This window comes from Pezoporus flaviventris, unplaced genomic scaffold, assembly GCF_033815535.1.
Source record: "Pezoporus flaviventris isolate CSIRO_AGI_PZ_B2104156 unplaced genomic scaffold, CSIRO_AGI_Pfla_v1 ptg000015l, whole genome shotgun sequence".
Taxonomy (NCBI): domain Eukaryota; kingdom Metazoa; phylum Chordata; class Aves; order Psittaciformes; family Psittacidae; genus Pezoporus; species Pezoporus flaviventris.
The window spans coordinates 35,869,029-35,889,382 of NW_026892563.1; the positions used below are offsets into that span (position 1 = coordinate 35,869,029).

At 45.5% G+C, this 20,354-nt stretch overlaps 1 protein-coding gene across 4 annotated transcripts in view; it reads right to left on the minus strand.

Moving 5' to 3' along the window:
- LSAMP (limbic system associated membrane protein) overlaps positions 1–20,354 on the minus strand; it is a 983,104-nt gene that overhangs the window by 17,649 nt on the left and 945,101 nt on the right. For all 4 annotated transcript variants that reach the window (XM_061454023.1, XM_061454026.1, XM_061454022.1 and 1 more), the window contains 3 exons: positions 8,311–8,445; positions 4,417–4,537; positions 3,330–3,478 (listed from right to left, as the gene is read on the minus strand). In XM_061454023.1, the coding sequence (XP_061310007.1) occupies positions 3,330–3,478; positions 4,417–4,537; positions 8,311–8,445 (405 nt within the window). The remainder of the gene's footprint in view (positions 1–3,329; positions 3,479–4,416; positions 4,538–8,310; positions 8,446–20,354) is intronic.

Sequence of the window (20,354 nt, forward strand, 5' to 3'; positions counted from 1 at the left end):
CAGGTAATTTTCACAGAGATCTGTTTTACTGCCCCTTTCCTAGGGCTCACCGTATTTTGTGCTCTTGCAAAGCTGAATCAACCTATTCACCAATGCTGCAAACCACGGGCTTGCCTCCCAACTCCTCATACCCACAGATGTGTGAAATGGCTTTCCCTCTTGCATGGGCTCTGGCACTTGTTGAGCCTGGCCATGAACTAATTCAGCTCATTTCAGCACAAGAAAATGCTTGGCAGCATTTTGGGCAGTGGTTTAGCAGGTTGAACTGGCTCGGTGCAATGTCCATTGACTACCAGAACAAGGGAAACAACAAAAGCACCTGGCAGAGAGGAGGGTGCATGCAAGGAGTGAGGACGAAGGGATGGCAGCAAGCTACTAGATCACTTGTATCACCAGAATATACCTTAGTACCCTCTCTGCAAACATATTCCATATTGCTGTTGGAGAAGGGTTCCTGGGTAAGACAGGCCTTTGGTATGGCCATTTTTATGTTGCTGTAAACTCCAGGAGTGAGGGGTATAAATCTCTCATCCTACAGCAGGCAATCCTGCTGCTACATCCTTTAAAGAAGATCACTAGCTATCTATTCATACAGCTCAAGGGAGCTGCTTTTGTATTTTAATGCATCTCCTATCTATGGCATTGACATCCAAGGCACTCAGTCTCTCCCCGAGTTTTTCAGCGCTGGCTGAGATTTCCTGGAACAGTAGTTGCCCATTTTCCTCTATTGCTAAACTGTTCTTTTACATCATTCTGCTATCTCCACTTCTGTCCTCCACCTCAGGCAAAGCTGCCAGTGCCTCCCTGTTAACTCTCTGGTTGTTCCTTTACTCCTGTGTGACATTCTTTTCTGTGCTGCAATAGGACACTGAGGAGCCATCACTGTATCTGCCTCCTTAGTGGGATGTTGCCCTATGGTGAACTTGCTCTCTATCTGGAAAAGAAACAAAATCTCTGGTTCTAAGGATGAAAACCACTCCCAAGTATTTGAGTGTCTGCTGTACCTTGCAAACACTTGCCACTGCTTTATTTTTCTCCCTGGGTGTGTAGCTGGGGATGTGTATTACCTGTTATTTCAGCTACTGCATGAGCACTACAGCATTTTTTCCATCAGGGCTTATGCTGCTTTCTTTATGAGGCTGGATTCCCTTCACTCATTTCCCCTCTGACTTCTTAACCTTAGAAATACCAGCTTCAGTCTGCCTGAATTTACTTTTATTCCTCTCTCTCTTTTCCACACTAACTAGAAGGAGAACAGAGATTTCTGAAACAACAGGAAGCAATTGCACACTGAAGAAACAGGGATTAACTAAGCAACAAAAATAAAAGTTAGAAACAGTCCATTGAAAACCATCAGATTTCTCTGCACCTCCATTCTTCTGGCTCTTATGTTTTCCAGCATAAACGGGACTTGAATTTCTTAGGTGAAAATGATAACCGAAATCCAACAGCTTGAAAGAAGGAAAGTTTTCTTTCTACACATCAAAAGGGGACTAAATAGGACGCTCTCTGTTGCAAGTTATCCTTTATAGTTGCCACATTTCCTCCTGGAATAGTCAACAGTAACTTGGCAAGATCTCCCTGGGTATCTTACAGGTTCTGCCACTCATTTTATAACCATGGGTAAATCACTTCTTCACTCTGTACCTTACTTTCCTACTGCAAAATGGTGCTAATAACACCCCTTTCTAAATAACTTGTGATGTTAAAATATTCGTTGCTAGCAAATCCTTTGAGATCCTTTGAGGTGAAGTTCTGAAGTCATGCAAAATGCTTCTCCAGCAAAACCAGCCCCCCAGCTAAAATCATGTGTGCACACATACATTATTGAATCTCGTCTCATATTTTGTTTCAGTGATGCATTTCAGCTCATCTGTGTAACAGGAACCGAAAGAGAGGGCCAGATTTAGATTTCAGCCACAAATAATGGATGCTAAACTTAGCATTATATTAATATCAGCAAGAACAAATCTGGAGTATTTGAAAACTGTGTTCCAGATTGCTGCCTGAGGATTTTATTTGAATCTCACGACAGTCACAAGACCAGGGTGAAAAGACTTTCAAAGTCTAAATTTGCTTTGTGTGCTGCAGCGCTACAGGAAATCAAATACATGCTCTTTTATGGTAATATTTGTTCTTTAGAAAAGAAGTCCCACCAAAGACACCCAGATTTTGCAAAACTTCAAACTGCCATGAAATGAATCCAGAGGTGGTAAACAAAGAATGCCAATGAATTTATCCTTTTGCACTACGTCTGTTAAAACATAACCAAACCAAACCATTGTTTTTTCTGATGATTAATCTGACCACACAGAGCAGAAACTGGACTAAACTGCGTCACATACTAAGACTGCTTTACACAGCTTATCTGTTTTTCTGTTTCAAAGGACATTCATGTCATGGCCTGAGTGTTTTAATTCAATCTGGGGCTGACAGAGGAACACAGCCCTAAGTCACTTTTCCGTCTGTATGTCCATTCGTGTGAGGGGGTCATTCCCAGTCTATTTCTTGTGGCCATAACAATGTGTGATCCATGCTGAGCCCAAGTTTTGGACCTGGAATTGGGAACTGTGTTTTGAATACACCACAGTGTGTACCTGTGTCTGGGTGGTAGGTGAGGGGCTCCTTTAGGGTCAGGTTTGAATCAGCTGCACAGTTCAGAACCAGCAGGTAACTCTGCTCTACACTTTGGTCTAGTCCCAGCTTCTGGCTGTTTACACTTACTATGACCAACTCAGTAATTCAAAGGTAGCAGAATGAGATTTTATTCCATATTTCATCTGCTGATTACCTTTCCCTCCATGTTCCCTACGGTATGCCCCGTTAAATCATTCTGTCCTTTCCCACTTCTTTCCCTTCCACTTCCAAACTCATTTCTCTTTTTCTTGACTCTCTTGTTCTCCTCAGGCTCAGTGGCTAGTTCTCTCCATCTCTCTGAATTACTTGTCATTTCTCAGCTCTCACAGACCCTCCGAGCCCTGACCTTCTGTCTCCTTATTAAAGGGGCTGTCATTCTGAAGAGGTTTTTGTTTCCAGCTTTAAAACAAACATGTTTTTATTATTTTAATGAAATCTGACTTCAGCAAAGAAAGTCAATCAAAGGGCTTGACTGCAAACTTTTTAATTTGGCTGTGTTTGTGCTTCATGGCATGTATGAACATGTAGGTAACTGAAGCAGAGCACTGAAAGCCTGTTCAATGCTGGAGGTTTTGGGGAGAGTGGGGATGGCAAGCAGATGCTTTCCTGAGTTTTGGTCACTGTGTGCTTCCTACACAGCCTGGTCTTTGTGAGGGCGATCGGAACCTCCCTTCACCCTCTCCCATACTTACTGTAAAGGTATAGGCTGGCATTTGTGACCCCCAGCTTGTTGGTAGCCACGCAGGTGTAGTTCCCATAGTGTTCCTCAGTGACGTTGGCCACCATCAGCAGAGACTGGGTCCCCGTACTCTTTATCTCCAGACCGTTGGCGCTGTTTATCCTGGGAAGGCAGGAGAAGAGATGTGTAGTGCAATGGCAGTGGTGTGTTGGGAAGGAAATCGCTGCCTGGCAGGCAGTAAACAAAAGTCATTCAGCTTAGCTGGCAGGTGTGCATGGAGGGAGGCAGGAAGGAGATGTGAGAAGAAGGAGGCCAAGGAAGGCACTGATGGAAAACAGGAGAAGAGAATGAAAGGAAGAAGGAGTGCAGTAGGGTGAAATGCTACCAGAGAAGCAAGAAAAGGGAACAGGAGGAAACCCTTCCCCAGCACCAACTGACACTTGGAAACGAGCACACCATGGCCAGCTGAGGGCTAGTCATACTTGGCCAAGAAGTTTTCAGTGAAACACACCAATTCATGTGTTCTAATACATGTATATACCAAAGCTGAGTCACCCCTGAGCCTGTGCACATTGGTCATTTTAAAAACTAGAATAATAACACAGCCTTCTTAATGCCAGGTAGATGCTGAGTTACAAGGGACAGATCCCATTTCTCTATTCATTTTCTCTCATATGCAAACCTCAGTGGCTCAGGTCACATAGATGGGTGAATCTTACACCTCAGCAGCTCCTTCCCTTACATGAAGGGCACCTAGAGGGGCATTATCTACTTGGAGAGGAACACTACCTAGTTTCTGTCTGTATTATGGTCCATTTAATGCATGAACATCATCAGGAAGAAAGCACTATTGTTATCTTAATTGTGTATTGGCCTATAAATGACTTAAAGATATGAGCTCCATCCTCTGCATTTCCTTCAGCATCCCTAGCACAGAGAGGGATTTCCTCCTCTTGGCTCTGCTGAGTCTGATGGGACCATTGTGATTTTCATGGTTTGCGAAGAGTAATTTGTTTGAGGAGAAGAGCTGGTGAGGACCATAGGTGGTTCCCTAAGGATCTGAAAAGGAGGGGAGAAGAGAGGTGAGCTAAAGGTCTTACCTGGTATCATCTCTGTACCACTCGAAATCAGGTGTGGGCACTGCTGATGCCTCGCACCGGAGTAAGGCTTGTCGTCCTGTGGCCGCTTCATTGCTCTTGGACTCTGTGATGGTGGGAGGGTCTGCAGGAAGGAAACACATAGTCACATCACACACTTCCATGTGGAATAAAACACTGATACTATGCCAGGGCTGGCTTCTCATGCAAACTATTTGGGCCAGTGGGGGCCCATGACTGCTCCTTGCAGTGGCAGATATTTCCCCTGCTCCTCTGGAGAATACCTGCTCTTTGAACTGTCTCTAATACAGCACATTAGCATCACTCCTTACGCATGCTTCCCTTCAGCAATGCTGAATAAAGTGCTGTCATAAATGCACAGGCATACACAGGCACAGTTAAGGTTAATGATGGACTTCTGCAATTTATGAATATTCACCTATGGATCTTTGGTTCACAAGTGCTCATCAGAAAGAAGACTTCATCAAGGGTAAAGGAAGACAGCAAAAGTAAAAGCAATAAAGTAGGAAATTAACACTAGCTTGAAAAATATTTTCCGTACCACCTCTATTGTCTAATGTAATAACTATAATAAGAAAGGAAAGGGCTGAGACAACAAGTATAAGATAAATACGTTCATGGATTCAAAGGGAAGAGCTTTAGCAGGATCTGTGGGTGCGCCTTTGAGAGCCAGACCACTTGTTGAAACGCTCCTCTGAGGTGTCTAAGGTTATAAAACCTGCCCAGACCCTCCTGGACATCATGCTTCCTCAAAGGCTCCAAGAGGGCTTGCTTATGGTTGCTCTGGTTAAAGCTTGCCCTCAGCCCAGCACAGTGCTCCCACCTCTTCTTTGAAACCTGGTAGTTGCTCCATGGGCAAATGGGAGCTTGAGAGCTAAGTCTCAAGGCTGGATGGGTGGCAGGAAGAGGAGGCACCAGCACCTTCAACCCCAGCCCCACATTAAGTGACAAGCTTTATGCATTAAAAGGCAGATTCTTTAACACCTGTTTGATGAGAGGGATCATGGAATAAGTGCCTTGTCTCTCATCACAAATACTTGCATACCCTGAGATTACAGGGCTGCAGCTCAGACAGCTACAGCTGAGACCCAGTTACCATAAAGCACACTCTGCATTTACAGAGCCCAGCTCTGCTCTCTGTATCCATCCCAGCACTGAAAGGCCAAAAAAGGAATCAAAATGGATTGTCTCAGTCAAAGAAAAAAATAATTCTGTCTGGAAAATATATGGGAAGAAGTTTGTTTGTGAGCACATTAACCATCTCAGTGTGATCCCTTTCCTGACCTTAATCGGGATTTTATGCAGGGCTTTAGGGATATTGCAGTGCACCCTCTAACATCATAAATATTAATAAGTGTACATAAATAGGATCCTACATTCACAGGCTGTGGGTTCACGTAAATATTTTAATTTGGGAAGGAGGAGGGGTGATAAAAGGATGGTGAAGGTGATTTTTTAAGCATCCTTCTTCGATTTTTTGCTTTGAGCCATATATCTTCTTGCCATCTGCAGCGAGACAAACCTTTTCCATTTCACTAGAGCCCGCACAGAGGTGAGTCACTACATGAACAGGCACCTTTCTAGGGGCCTAGAAAATGACCTCGGCAGGCTCCTTGCTCTTGCCCATCCACAGACACTCTCCTCGGATGTTTAAAAGGCAGGGCCCACAGGGGTAGCCAGGATGTACCTCAGCCACTGCCGCTCTTGTTAGGGCCTTGCTGCAGCCCTCTACCAACAAAAGGGGAGGCACTGACCTGTTCTCAGGAAGCAGCCACTCTGTGTTTAGCTGTGTGCTGCTGGGGAAGCCAGGAGTGGGTTCCCTTCAGCTCTTTTCCCTCCCCAGGCCTCAGTTTCCCTGTTTGTGATGTGCAAGGGCCATTACTTGGAAAGCCTGAAGGTGGTAGTATGAGACCAAAGCAAGGCAAGGATGCTCTCTCCTGCAGTCCTGGCTGATGAGCTATGTGCTCCACAGTCAGCCGGTGATAAGAGATGGCCAGGCAGCTCCTGAGGTTGGGTAGGTCCCATTTTTCAAACTTACTGTAGTTTTCCCACTTTCTGCTGCTTGTGGTGTAGTTTGAGGAAGCAAGATAAGGAAAGATGTATACAAATGTCTTGCTTTCATTCCCCAGACAGGACTGAGTCTGTTTTCCTGTGTGTGGCCCTCCTGACCTCTTAGATTTTTTCCCTTTGTTTTGAAATAAAAGCTTTGTCCTGAAGGAATCTCTAAGTTGCTTACATTACAAAGCAGGCCACATAATATTCCAATACTCTTATCACATTATGTTTTCATATATTCCAATAGCAAAAACGTTTAAGATCTTACTGTTACATAGTAATTATGAGTTGAAACTAAGTCAAAATCAAGCATTCTGACTTGATGCAAACAATCTGTTTCAGTCACATTAAAAGCATCATTGAAATTATGTTTCACAGAAATATTTGAAAATATTAATTGGTTCTCATGGAATGTCTTGGGTTCACCAACTCAGCCGGTTTTGACAGGAAAAAAACCCTCAGCAGTTGTAGTGCAGAAAATCTGTTACTACATTTTCACATCAATGCCAAATCTGGCCCATGAAGCAGCCGGTATTAAATCACTGCCACCCACTATCTAAGGGAGTTATAACAAACTCTGTGCATTCTGAAGACGCTGCAGGGAGCCTATAACCTTGACTTCTGAGTGAGACAGACAAGTTGATACGATGTGATGGCCCAAAGGGAAAGAACGAGACAAAGAGCAAGACTGGTATTAAAAGGTGTTAAATTCACCTTTTAATATGCTAGCAAATTAGACTGGGATGGGCTGAAACAATTGCTGCCATCAGGTGTGTGCCCTAACCCGCTCTCAGGAGTGCTGTTCATGAATCAAGGCCATGCATATGCACCCTGAGACATGTCTGTAACCATCTCCAATTTCAGTTTAAGTTAATACTCTAGTGTTTAAACTGAAGAAGGTCAAGAGAGGATATACCTTCCATTTATCCATCCCTGCTGCAGTAGTATTAGCCTCCAAGCAAGGAAACAGAGCAGGGGGATGGGAATATTCACTTTAAATCACTCCAGTGCTAAATATGAGCAATACAAATACGGAGGTGGACATAGACACATGTAGGATTATAAGAGTAATGGCAATCTGAAATATCTTGTGTCCATGTGAGAGGAGCACACCAGCAGAGTGAAATTAAGCCAGTATGGGCAATGGGATCAGTGCCCTACTCATACAGCTATGGATATAAGCCACATAGCTAATTGTGCCTCTCTGTGGTGGGTTGCCATATCCTTTGGTCAAGCCCCTTTCTGCATTGGTGCACGGAGAGTCTCTTAGAGGGCTTTATGCTAATGACTTAAACCCAGGATAAAAGTCAAGTTTTTGTACCCTCTCATTAACACATGCCCCTTCCACACATGACCCCAGACCCCTAGGTTGTGATACCCTTGGGCTGTGATACCCCTGGGCTGTGATCCCCATGCATGAACTGCTGAGATGGCTGGGTGCAGGCACACGTGTGCTTGCTCTGAGCTGGCTGAACCCTCCCTTATCTCTCTTTGCTGCCTTGCTGAAGCTTCTTTTCACTGTTCTCCCAAATATCAGTGAGTCAAAACAAGGCATCGCCAGTGTTTCTGAGGGGAGAGACAGAGGCAACTCACAGCTCCTCTCTTTTTGTCTCTCTTTCTCCCTTTGTCTATCTTTTCTTATATATTACCAGGTTTAAAGCACAAACTATCCCCTATGATGTGTCTGACTGCAGATAGTTTCTTCAGCGTCCCTCTCCCCCAGTTCAGATCATATAATATAAACCCATATTTATCCTAAAGTCACCCCTGCCTGTGGGCAAAGCTGTCCCTGCTGACCCGCTCCAGTTGTGATGTACTCACAGTTCACAGTGACCCGGACTTGCTTGACGTCTGCTGAAGCAACCTCATTGGCAGCTTTGCATTCGTACTTGCCCGATTGCTCTCGCGTGATCCCTAGGATCTCCAGATACTCTTCCTCGCCTTCAAACTCTCTGCCTGATAGGACAGAAAAATACAGATAGTAGCACTGTTAGGCACTGAGATTTGGGAAGCCTTCTGCTTAATCGCTATGGAGGAATAATCATGGCATGGATTCTGCAAATACATAACAGTCATGAATGATTCTGAAGTTATTTCAGAAGCCATATCAGCAAGATAATAGTGTTTAGTTTAGTTATGGAAAACTTGGGTTCTGGAAATCTGGAAAGAAGCATATATATGGTACCAAAGCTTTGCATCTCACAGGCTGGCCAGGCCAAGCAGCAAAATCTCTACCGTATAAGACCAGAGTAGGTTCACTGTTGTGATGGCCAAGTACTGGGGACCAGAAAGGCTGGTTTAGGGCCAGATGGGTCCTCAGATGTGGTGGTGTATTGTCAGCACCCTTTTCTCCATGGCAAAGCTGTCTCAGAGCAACCAGCACCCTAACGTGCCATGGATCAGATCTCGTTAAACACAGCCAAACTGAGAAAAACAAAGTGTGAACTGATCTGCAGAGACCAATAATCATCATGAATCCCTGATCTTCTGAACATATGCAATGACATATTTAAGCCTTGCTGCCTCACTAATGCAGTTTTGAGAGCCGTGGCTTGACCATTGGGGTTACAGCTCGGGGCAGCACTCAGGGGAGGGCTGTGGCCTTGCCTTTAATTCACTGTGTGACCTTGGGTGAGTCACTCCCTTGCTCTCCCTCTGTCAGCTGTGGCTAATAGCCCTCTTCTCCCATCACCTCCTGGTCAGAGAAAGGCAGTGAGATTAATGCATATAAACCGCATTAGAATCGTTGCATGAAAAGCACCAGGGAAGCGTGAAATATTAGGAGTGGTGTATTTACCCTGTTCCTTCAGGAAGCAAAGTAAAGGCCTTTCCTGGAAAGAATCTGAACCACATTAGCAGCAGTGCAAAGGGAGATGCTTCTCTCCTCCGGGAGCGCTGCAAGCAGTGGTCTGCAGCATGCAAAGCCACAAACCCCAACTGTGTGCCTGTGTGTGTTCAGAGAAAGCATCCTTTAGTCCTCAAAAGGCTTAAAGCCAGATTTCAAAGCAAAACAAGAAAAGGTCAGCTCACAACAGCTCCCATTCAGGTTTCTCAGAGTGTGGTCAGGTTTTCCAAAGCAGCTCCCTGCCCAAAAGACATTTTCAGTTTGATAGGTGCCAAGCACTTCTGAAACCCTGCTTACTTCGTGTATGTGCTTACAGCTGTTCAATGGAGTTCAGATAGTGCCTGCAAGGACAGGACTGTTGTCCTTGGCTCTGCGACACTGCATGGAAGCAGTGGGTAAGCCCCGTCTCTGGAGCTCAGGCTGCAGTGAATCCCACCACACAGGCACAGGCTTGCTGCAGTGTGTTGGCCAGGTCAGGCTGGTGATGCTCGCAGCATGCATTTCCCTTCTGCATCAGAGGCAGGGACTCCAGCCACTTCAGAATCTGCTCACAACTCTGTCCCTTACACAAGTATTTTTGCCTTTTCTATAGTTTTTCTTTTCCCCAGGCAATTTTCGAGCCATTTTAGGGGACACCCCCCCCCCCGCCCCCCCCCACTGTCATGGAGGCTTAGCATGAAAACAGCAGTGTACCTATTAAACTCATATAAAAACAATAAAGACAATGTTTCCCCTCTCTTCCAAGTGGGGCTGTCCAGCAGTCCCTTTTCCAGCTCCTACCAGATGTTTAGGTGAGTGGAATTCTCATTGCTGTGTCTAAGCCTTATAACTGTTGCGATGCAGTTCTCGCACCCCCTAACAGTCTGCCAAAGGGCTTTATTGAGCGATAGTAATGTATTTAACAGGGTAGGGAAGCAAAGTTGGCTCCTGATGCCTACTCAGTGCTCCAGGACACAGGTCTGTGCACTGGGGCTGATACTATGGAGTGTCAGTGCAGAATGAAGCAGGGTGGGATTTTCACAGGTACTTTTATCACTGCAACTCATGAATATTTTAGGGAATCTTCACCTCTGTAGGACCAGGGTTAGGTGAGTCATAGTACTGGAAGGGACTTCATTCACCATCCAGCCAATATCCCCAGCCTCAAGGCTGGACACATAGGTCATGTCAGGGAGACAGTCATCCTCTGCCCTGCAGCCGCTCCAGACAATCTGTTCCTGTGCTTTGCTGTCCTTACCGCTGGAGCAGTTTCCCTGAAGTTTGACCCGAGCCTCTCTTGCTGCAATTTAAAGCTATTATTTTTGTCTTAGCCACTACAGACAAAAAGAACAAATCATTCCCTCCTTCTCTGCAATAGCCTTTTATCAACTTTTAAATCACTTATGTTCCTCCCTCAGTTGTCATCATTTTTTTCCCCTCTTTTCTTTCTTAGGCTGAACATTGCCAGGGTCTTTCAACCTTCCTCTGTAGGTGAGGTTTTTTTCAGACCATAGATCATTCTTGTTCCTTGCTTTTAGACCTCTCTGAGAAGTTCGCATTTTTCTGCAAGTGCAATACCCCAAACTGAACACAGCGTTTCAGATGAGCTCTTATCATGGCTGAACACAGGTGAAGGATTGAATCGTGGCTTCTGCACTGTGCCGCTGTCTGTACAGCCAATATATTGTTTGTGTTCTTGCCAAAGCATGATTCATTTTTGGTTGGGAACTCTTTTAATTCCCAGATCTTCTTATCACATATTGCTACCTGCTAATAACGCTCTTTGAAAATCCCACTCCCAATTTGAGCTGACAACCAACACTTCCTTCCTTTCACAGCAGCGCTCCCAGTTGGTAGGTCAGCCAGTTGACTGGAAAGTTAATCAGACATCAGGGAAAGACTCACAAAGAAAAGGTTAAAACGTAATTTGCCTCTGCTTTGCAAATCATTTGCTCTGCAGTTCTGCCTTGTTTATACACAGGGTTCATTCCAAGTGGGACTTGCTTCTCCTGCAATATGCCCTTGTCACAAGACTGTCATCATAATGAAAAGAGGGTTGAGGGTGACTTAAAGAGCTCTAATGGAGTGGCACCCTCATTAAGGGTGCTGTTAATTCTGTCTGTCAGAGAACCACATCAATGGAGCTCCAAAGTGTCTTACAAGGATACATACTTTCCTAAGGGAAGATGTTTTTCAGCTTCTCCCCAGCATATGTACATGCACTTAAAGTCTAAACTCTGTACCATCTCCAGCAGCAGAGCTTTGACAGCTATGGGCAACCCTTCTCAAGGCATAGAGTCACAGGATGGTTTGGGTTGGAAAGGACCATAAGATTACCCAGTTCCAGCCCCCTGCAATGGGCAGGGGTGCCTCGCACTAGACCATGTCAACGAAGGCTCTTCCAACCTGACCTTGAACTTGGCCAGGGATGGAGCATTGACTTCTTCCCTGGGCAACCCATTCCAGTGCCTCACCACCCTTACAGTAAAGAACTTCTTCCTTATATCTAATCTAAACTTCCCCTGTTTAAGCTTGAAGCCATCATCCCTTGTCCTATCACTACAGTCCTTGATGGAGATTCCCTACCCAGCATCCCTATAGGCCCCCTTCAGATACTGGAAGGCTGCTATGAGGTCTCCACGCAGCCTTCTCTTCTCCAGGCTGAACAGCCCCAACTTCCTCAGCCTGTCTTCATACGGGAGGTGCTCCAGTCCCCTGATCATCCTCAAGGCCCTTCTCTGGACTTGTTCCAACAGTTCCATGTCCTTTTTATGTTGAGGACACCAGAACTGCACACAATACTCCAGGTGAGGTCTCACGAGAGCAGAGTAGAGGGGCAGGATCACCTCCTTTGACCTGCTGGTCACATTCCTTTTGATGCAGCCCAGGATACGGTTGCTTTCTGGGCTGTGAGCGCACACTGAAGCCAGCTCACGTTCAGTTTCTCATCGACCAACACCCCCAAGTCCTTCTCCGCAGGGCTGCTCTGAATCTCTTCTCTGCCCAACCTGTAGCTGTGCCTGGAATTGCTCCAACCCAGGTGTAGGACCTTGCACTTGGCATGGTTAAACTTCATGAGGTTGGCATCAGCCCACCCCACAAGTGTGTCAAGGTCCCTCTGGATGGCATTCCTTCCCTCCAGGGTATCAACGGAACCACACAGCTTGGTGTCAGTGGCAAACTTGCTGAGCTGCTGGTTTGCACAGCGGAGCTCTCTAGGAATGAGTGCAAGGGAGGACTTCTGTTTCAAAGGGCATGCCAGAGACATCAATAGGCCTATTCAGCTCCTCATTCCCCTGCTCCAGGAGACACATACAACCTTAACACTTCAAGGAAAGTTTCTGTGACAGTCTCTTGCTGAAATAGTGGTAACACTATTCTTGTCCCTGCACTGGTGACCTGTTTCAACCCTGGGCATCAACATCTTGCTACAAGACCTCAACTACTCTTGCGTGCAAGAAAGACCCTGTTGCTTGCAGCCCTAACTAACACAGCCCTAATGTACTCTAAGAGTACATTAACCGTTTGTAACAAAAAGCATTTATGTGAAATTGAGGTGTCATAGTACAGACCAGGGAGAGGAAAGATGTATCACAGCGTGTTAGAAGAATGTCAGGTTGTGGTATCTTGCACAGCGCTGTAGAGATGTTTTCACTAATTCACCTTGGCAGCCAGATTAGGTGAGTCATATTAAGTCTAACCTCTAAGGCAAAAGTGGGGCAAGGGGAGTAGGAACAGAGCTTTATACATCGAGCAAATTTACTAATGTTTCTGAGCAGCAGTCAGCTTTGGCAGGGAGCTGATGGCTGCCACTATGCAGTTTATCAAAGCGGAGAGAGAAAAGGCTTGGACAATGCCCTTTGGTACAGATAACAATGAACATATTCTATTAGGTGAAGAGAGGGACTGCCTGCTCGTGGCAAGTGAGCCACTCCATTTCCATTAAGAGGTTTGCCTTGAGCATGCTATCCAGGGATGAAATCCTGACCGTACAGCCAGACCGTCCTCGCTGACAAGGGTTATCTCCTGCCTGCTTTGTCTGGTTCAGTAAAACCCCTTCCTAGTGAAGGCCTTTCCAGGTTTACTTAGGGTGATGACTCCTCATGCAGCACAGCTCTTCTCACCCCAAAGCATCCCTTCCCAAAGCAACCTTCTTCCCTGCAGGTTTTTTGCCTTTCACATGTTCATAGCTAGCTTGGTTTGTTGCTGCAGCCCCATTAAACACCCTCTTGCCAAGCTGTAGCTCCTTAACTCTGCCCCAGTAAATCAGAAAGAGGAGCTTTCTGCTCTGGAGGCTGGAGATAGAGACTATGAGCCTTGGAGGCTTGACAACCAAACCAACAGGGAACGACCCCGAGCAGAGTGAGCCAGGTGCCTGCTGCTGCTCTGAGCTGGCAGAGCCCTTTCTGCAGAGGGATCTGCAGCAGGCAGCTTTGATGTGTGCAGGAGGAAGGCTTTGAAGGCCCGCTTGCCTCAGCCACATTTCCCATCCCCTGGCTTCCTAATTGGACACAGTAAAGTAAATAATGAACCCAATCAGCAAACCTGCTTGGCAATGCTCGCCTGCTGGCAAAAAGTCCCCCCCTCCCTCCACCCTTTGGAGATGGCCTTGTACAACCCTATGGGCTCTGTATATCATCCCCTGCTGACATACACACCTGCCCATGCTCAAAATATATATTTTTATATATATATGTTTATATAAAGATACATATTTTACATATTATGTATTTTATATATATAAATCCCACTGCTGAGCAGAAATGGAGACTTACACACACCCGTATTTATGGGTCCTTCCCACCTCCACTCAAATGGCCCCTTCACTGCCACACACCATCACTCTTTCCTCAAATGCTAAACTCTTCTTTCTAAAATGACACACAGGCAGATGAAACACCGCTTTTATTGTGTGCAGACAGCTCTTTCAGGCAGGCAAGGGTTCAACAATGCTTTCAGCCTTACGCTCTACCAGAGGGGTCTTTCCCTTCATGCTTTGGTTCCTTACATCTCCACATGGGAAGTTAGTCTGCAGGGTGGCAGCTACATTCTACAGTCCATAGAATCATAGGATGATTTGGGTTGGAAAGAACCTTTAAATCATCCAGTTCCAACACCCTACCATTGGCAGAGATGCTTCACACTAGACCATGTCATCCAGGGCTCTGTCCAACCTGGCCTCTAACACTGCAAGGGATGGATTCTGCTCCCTCCTCTTCTGTTTGTGTGTCCATCACTGGGCTCCTTCTCTTGTAGAAATTCCTTTAGTTCTCTTTTATTTCTTTTTTTTTAGTATTGTTGTGGTCTAAACTAAACTTAAGTTCAGACCCACTGAAAGTATCTGTTTGCATTTGGTATGTGGAGAAAGAGATCAGATACCCTGCGTCTGTGTTTGTTTTCCGTCTAAGCCTCTTTGTAGTTTTAGAGAAGGGAGAGCAGAAGGGGTTATGCATCTTTGTTGGGCCCTCCCCTGCCTCAAACAAGATGCAAGGAGATAAGAAAGATTGCAAATCAATAAATGCCATTTGAAGATTTTTGTGTGTAGCAACTTCCAGTGCTGAACTGCAGTTTTTTGTTCTTTCTGCACTCTCTATTTGTTGTTTAAGGGTTTGCTCACCTAACTTTCTTCCTTTCCTCCTTCCCTCTGCACCTTACATTCCCCAAGAACAGGCTTCTGAAAGACAGAAAATAGCTGAGGGAGCCTTTCACGTATTTTTTTTGTTTTACCTCCAGCTGGGATCTTCATTTAGTTTTTTTTTTAATTCAAAACTTTGAAGATCTCATTTATCAGCCTCTGTCTCTTCAGCCATCACAGATTCCAATGAGCTTGGCATTTTTTTTCCTGTCCCTTAGTTGAAGAGCCTTGTTTTTAGCAAAAAGATCAGTGGAGAGCAGCAGATGGTGGATGAGCAAAGGGAATGCTACAGTGAGGAGGGAAGGCAGATAAACTAGTGTGGGGCATGGGATGTGGCAAGAATGGGGAAAGCTTGAGAGCAGGAGGAAAATAGATGTAGGATAAATAGAGGGGGGGATTAAAAGAGGAATGGTGCTGGGAGAGAGAAATGCAAACAAAGTGAGATTCTTCAGTAACTGAGATAAAGAGTAAATGGTAGTGAGCTACTGACAAAGAGAAATGCACTGAGACAGAGCAAGTGAGAAAGATGGGAGGCGAGACAGTGGCAAACAGAGAGATGTATGGCATGGAAAGAGGCACAGACGCCCCTTGTGTAAAGGGAGCTATGAAATAACAATTGCCAGAGGGATGGAACAGAGGGGTCACATGCAGCAAGGCAGTAATTACTCTGTTTAAGCAGCAAGGCACAGCAGGGTATTTATTGTTTAAGCTGGCCTCATGCCTCCCATGCCCTCAGGTCTGTAGCTATTACACATAAACCAAAAAACTAGTGCGGTGCCAGGAAGGGTTCTGGCCTGGCTCTGGCTTCATGAATGAGAATGAGTCAGATCAGGCGGAAACACCCTGGCATGGTTTCCCCTGGCCTTCACAGGACCGTGCTCATCACCAATCTCATTTTCTCCTTACGTGCAAAGCTGGCTGCTGTGCCTCCCGAGCTAAGCACTGTGCCTGAGGTGGCCCGCAGCACAAGTGCCTGTTGGCACGGACAGGGTTAAGAAAGACTGGGATATTTATGGTTACTTTTCCCCCCAAACCCACACATTTAGCTTGCAAATAAAACCTTCCAGTTTGAGAACACCCTCCCCACACTGAACAACCATCTCTGTGCTCTCCATTGAGGGACATCACAGACCACTTGGGACCACTCGCTATCATTGATGTCTCTGCCCAGGAGCTGGAAGCCAAGAGCTGACAGCTCAGACACAGCTTACATCCTGGCCATGGGTGCTTGAAGCAGCCACAGCAGGTCTGCAGCATCTCTGAATTTCCATTCCCTCTTCACTCATATTCATAAATGACCACTAAAGGTCATCTCACTCTCTCAAATACAGAGTGTGGGCATGGAATCCTGTGCAATATACTGCTGCATCTCAGGGACTGATTAGATTTTGCATTCCAAATCCACATGAAAGAAAGGGAGACACTCCCTGAAATAAAATCCAACCTTGCTCCAGGTCAAAGGCTTCTGTTTGACCAGTGGTTTTCTTTTGCTTTTTCCTGAACCAGAAGAAAGAACTAATGTTCTGCCTCAACTTCCGATATAATTTCAGAAAAATGATTTCATGACAAAGAAAATGACTTTTTTTCTATTTTTTTTTCCCAAAATTACTCACTGAATTTAACCCAGATTTGCTAACTCCTTTTTAATGAACACAAACAGCATGTTCTGGATAGATGAATTGCTCTTGAACAAAACTTGGCTGTGATGCCAATGTGTAAAGTAAATTATGAACCATGAGGTAAATTTAGTCATCTAATGTCACAGCTATAATATTACACTCCCTGAATGTTGCATGCCACAATGTCAGTTGTCATGACTATGCTACCAAAACATCAAACCTTCCTTTTACTGCCAAGAAAATGACATATAAACATGAACAAACCAATGCTTGAGGTCTTCATCCCCCAAATTTCTGCCTTTTGGAAGTTACTGTATGACAATATGAGGTAGAAGGCATCATCAGCTAGATGAGTCACTGAGATGACACCAGACCTTCTGAGTTGTCTTAAGAAAGCAGGAGTTGGTAAATACTCAGTGTCCCATGCTGGAGCAGCTGGTAAAACAGGGGTTAGAAACAGGAGCTGTGACAAAGAATCACATCCCATGCACTGGGGTTGTGTGGTGTGCACACACTGATGGCAGCACACCAACCCCTCGCTCCCTGCAGCGTGGTCAGGGAGCTGTGCCATCTTCCCTCACCACCTACCCAAAGAGGATGGGCAAGAGGAACAGTTGAGGGGCGGAGCAGAATCAATTGGTGTTTGTTTCTCACTGTGTTCAGCTGATAGTTGATGATTAGGACTAGGTTTTCTTTCACATCATGGAAACCTATGCAAGGCAATTAAAATACGACAGCAAGCAGTCGACCGTTACAGTATTCGGTGGCTCTGTCAGTTGATTTCCTCTCATTAGGCCTCCTTTCCCTTCAGATTCTCACATTTTGGACAAAACACTCATGCTATCACCGTTACACCATTTGAAGACAAGCTCTTCCTCACAGATGCAAGACCAAAGGAAAGAGCAATAGTAACAAGTTCCATTTGAGGCAAGTTCCACAAGAAACCTGGCTGAACCGTACTGCTTCTGTCCAGCCGGTGAAGAGCAGAGATGGACCGCAATGTAGTACCTAGTTTAATTCCACAAATCATCACATCAGTCCCAGACCTTAGGGAAACCTCATGTGGTGACGCTCAGTGGTACCAACTGTGCCCATCTGTCTATCTGGGAACTATAGGGTTGGTCTGTGCTTGGTGGTATCTTTAAAAATCCTTGTTATGTCCCTTACAAGAGTCTTGTGTCTCCCATAAAGGAAGAAGTGCTCAATATACTACTGTGCAAGAATCGAGTGACTCTCTTCCATAGACATCCATGAAAATGTTGCCCTGTTTCTAAAGATAATGGGTTTGTTCCCTTCTGTCTTATGTCTGATCATACTTCTTGGGATGAGGAAGAAAGAATGAAGCCAGAACGTCAACCTAACTTAAAGATTTAGAAACAAAATTTAAAAAGACCCCAGAGATTCAACTTAGCCCATAGAATTCCATCCTCTCATGTTTGAAACCTGGGAGAAGGCTTGAAAAATTACAAATTGGACCAGATTTACTTGAAATGGGACAGAGCATAACTTTAGAAGATTACACATTGCTGCGGCTCATTCTCTGCAAGCTGGAGCCAAACATTTCATGGCCAGATCACACAACCCCTCAATCTCCTATGCCTCTCTGCAAGATAGCAATTCCTGTAGCTCATCCCTGTTTTCAGTGAGGCTGCTCTGGACATCATGTTCACAACTAACACCTAAAGACCGAGATTTCCATATCAGCCTGGGCCTTGCCACTGATCTTTTACACAGCTGTAATTTTCAACTGAGAAAATGAGGTCAAAGAGTTAAGCCACCCCTCAGGAAGATTTACCCTTTCAAAAACATGTCAATGTGTTGTGATGCCTGGTGCCAATATTTGTATAGGTGGATTAGCTCCCTGAAAGAGCATACTGTTTGCTTTTCTGTTGGCCCCTCTCCTTGCTGCAGCGTTTCTCAATTAGATCCAGCACGGTGACTGCCTGACACCATCCCCTTTATCTGCTCCTAGTGGCAGGAGTAAAGGGATATTCTCCAGGGAGCACAACAAGGGATCAGGAGATGAGACTAAATGGCTGGGTTTAGGATTGAGCAGGCAGGACGCATTGCCAGGTATCAAGGCAAGGATCACAGAGGGTTTGAGGCAGGATGGGCTGTGCTGAGAATACATTGTATTGGCTCACACACTGCAGGGGCTTTTGATCAATTGGGCTGGCTCTTGTGATATTATCATCTGAGCTATCTGAGGTTGATTCATAGTGATAGTGGTCCAGATAAATGATTGCTTCAGTCCAGGATGTTTAATTCCTATGCTGTTAGCCACTCCCTTGCTTTCCAAAGAATAAGGAGACTTGCAAGGCGCTGCCTGCGAAGAAGGAAGGCGTTTGCTCAGTGACTAATATTGCAGCACATAGAGTCCTACAGGGGAGGTACGCAGAGAGGAAAGACAAACCCTGATTTTGAGCTCTTTTAGCTCCCTGGTGCAACATCTACCATTGCAGGTGCAGTTGCTGGTCACCAGCACTATTGCAAATCACATCTGTGAGGCAGGGTGTCTCCACTAGGGATATGGAAAGAATAGGGGATAATCAGAAAGGGAGAAGACAGAAAATGATGAGTAGAAGAAAGGTTCAAAGCAACTTCTTTCTGACTTCTTCCAGCTTATCCCATGGGAAAGGGTCTGAGGGCAAGCCAAAACAGTATTTCATTGCCTTTGTCCCAACTCCTAATACTCTTTCTTGTGATGTTTACAGAAAACTTCCAACAACTGTAACACTGCTTGCATGAGAAGTCCATGGCCAATCATGTCAATCAAAAGTGTCTCAATGGGCTTTACCTCTCTGTATCTACCTGTTCTGTCATGGACAGGAATCTACTTACTTCTGCCCTCCCGACTCCCCAGATGCATGTGTCTTGCTCTGACAGGAGCCCCTATCTCCTACTGGAGCCAGAGGTAGCCCAAAGACCCAGGAAAGCATGGAAAGCCATCTATTTTATGTTGAGGACTCATTGGTTGCTTTCTACAGAGCTCCTGAAGAGACAGGAGTTTCTTCATTAGAGCACCTTTGCGACTGCACACCAGTGAGAGTTCTACTGTAACTGAAACAGCAGTTGCTCCAATTAAACCAACACAGGCCACCTTAATCACCAACATGATTTCATCTTCCTTGAGGAGAGAGGGGAAAGAGGAATGTCTGATAAGAGAGAAAGAAGAAGAGAAGTGCTGAGTCCATTTGCTCCTGGTTCCTCACTTTGGGGCATTAAGGGATGTCTCTCATCTCTCTGTAAAGATTAATGTGAGCTTCCGAGGGCATGTTTTATTAAATGCTTATATAATAATTAATGCTTGAAAGCAGGGTTTCCAAAAGCCACTAAATGCTTTAAAAGGACAGGACCCAGTGGCTTTCAATGGCATTTGTGCTTGCGAGTCACTCAGGTGCACTGGAAAACTTCACCTCTACTCCCTTATTCAAATCAGTGCCTCATTTACTCCATCAGCATGACCTTGCCAGGCTACGTGGAAGAAACTGGGGGCAGAGGTGAAAGCCATGAGCCCTCTAGGGAGAGGGTCCGTGTTTCCTCAACCTTGGCTGGAGAGAGGGCCTGAGTGAGAAATCCATCAGCTGAGGAGCAAGTACCCAGACACCAAGGACGCATGAAGAAATAACAGGATGGTAATTCCCATCCTGCCTGTCCCAAAGCCTGCAGCAGGGAGGCACATCCATCCCTGAGATGAGGCATGCCAGCAGGCCAGGTAGAAATGCTGCTGGCAAGCTAGGAGGCCAGTGGGCCAAAGCTTAATAGGAAAACAGCAGTGATTTGTCTC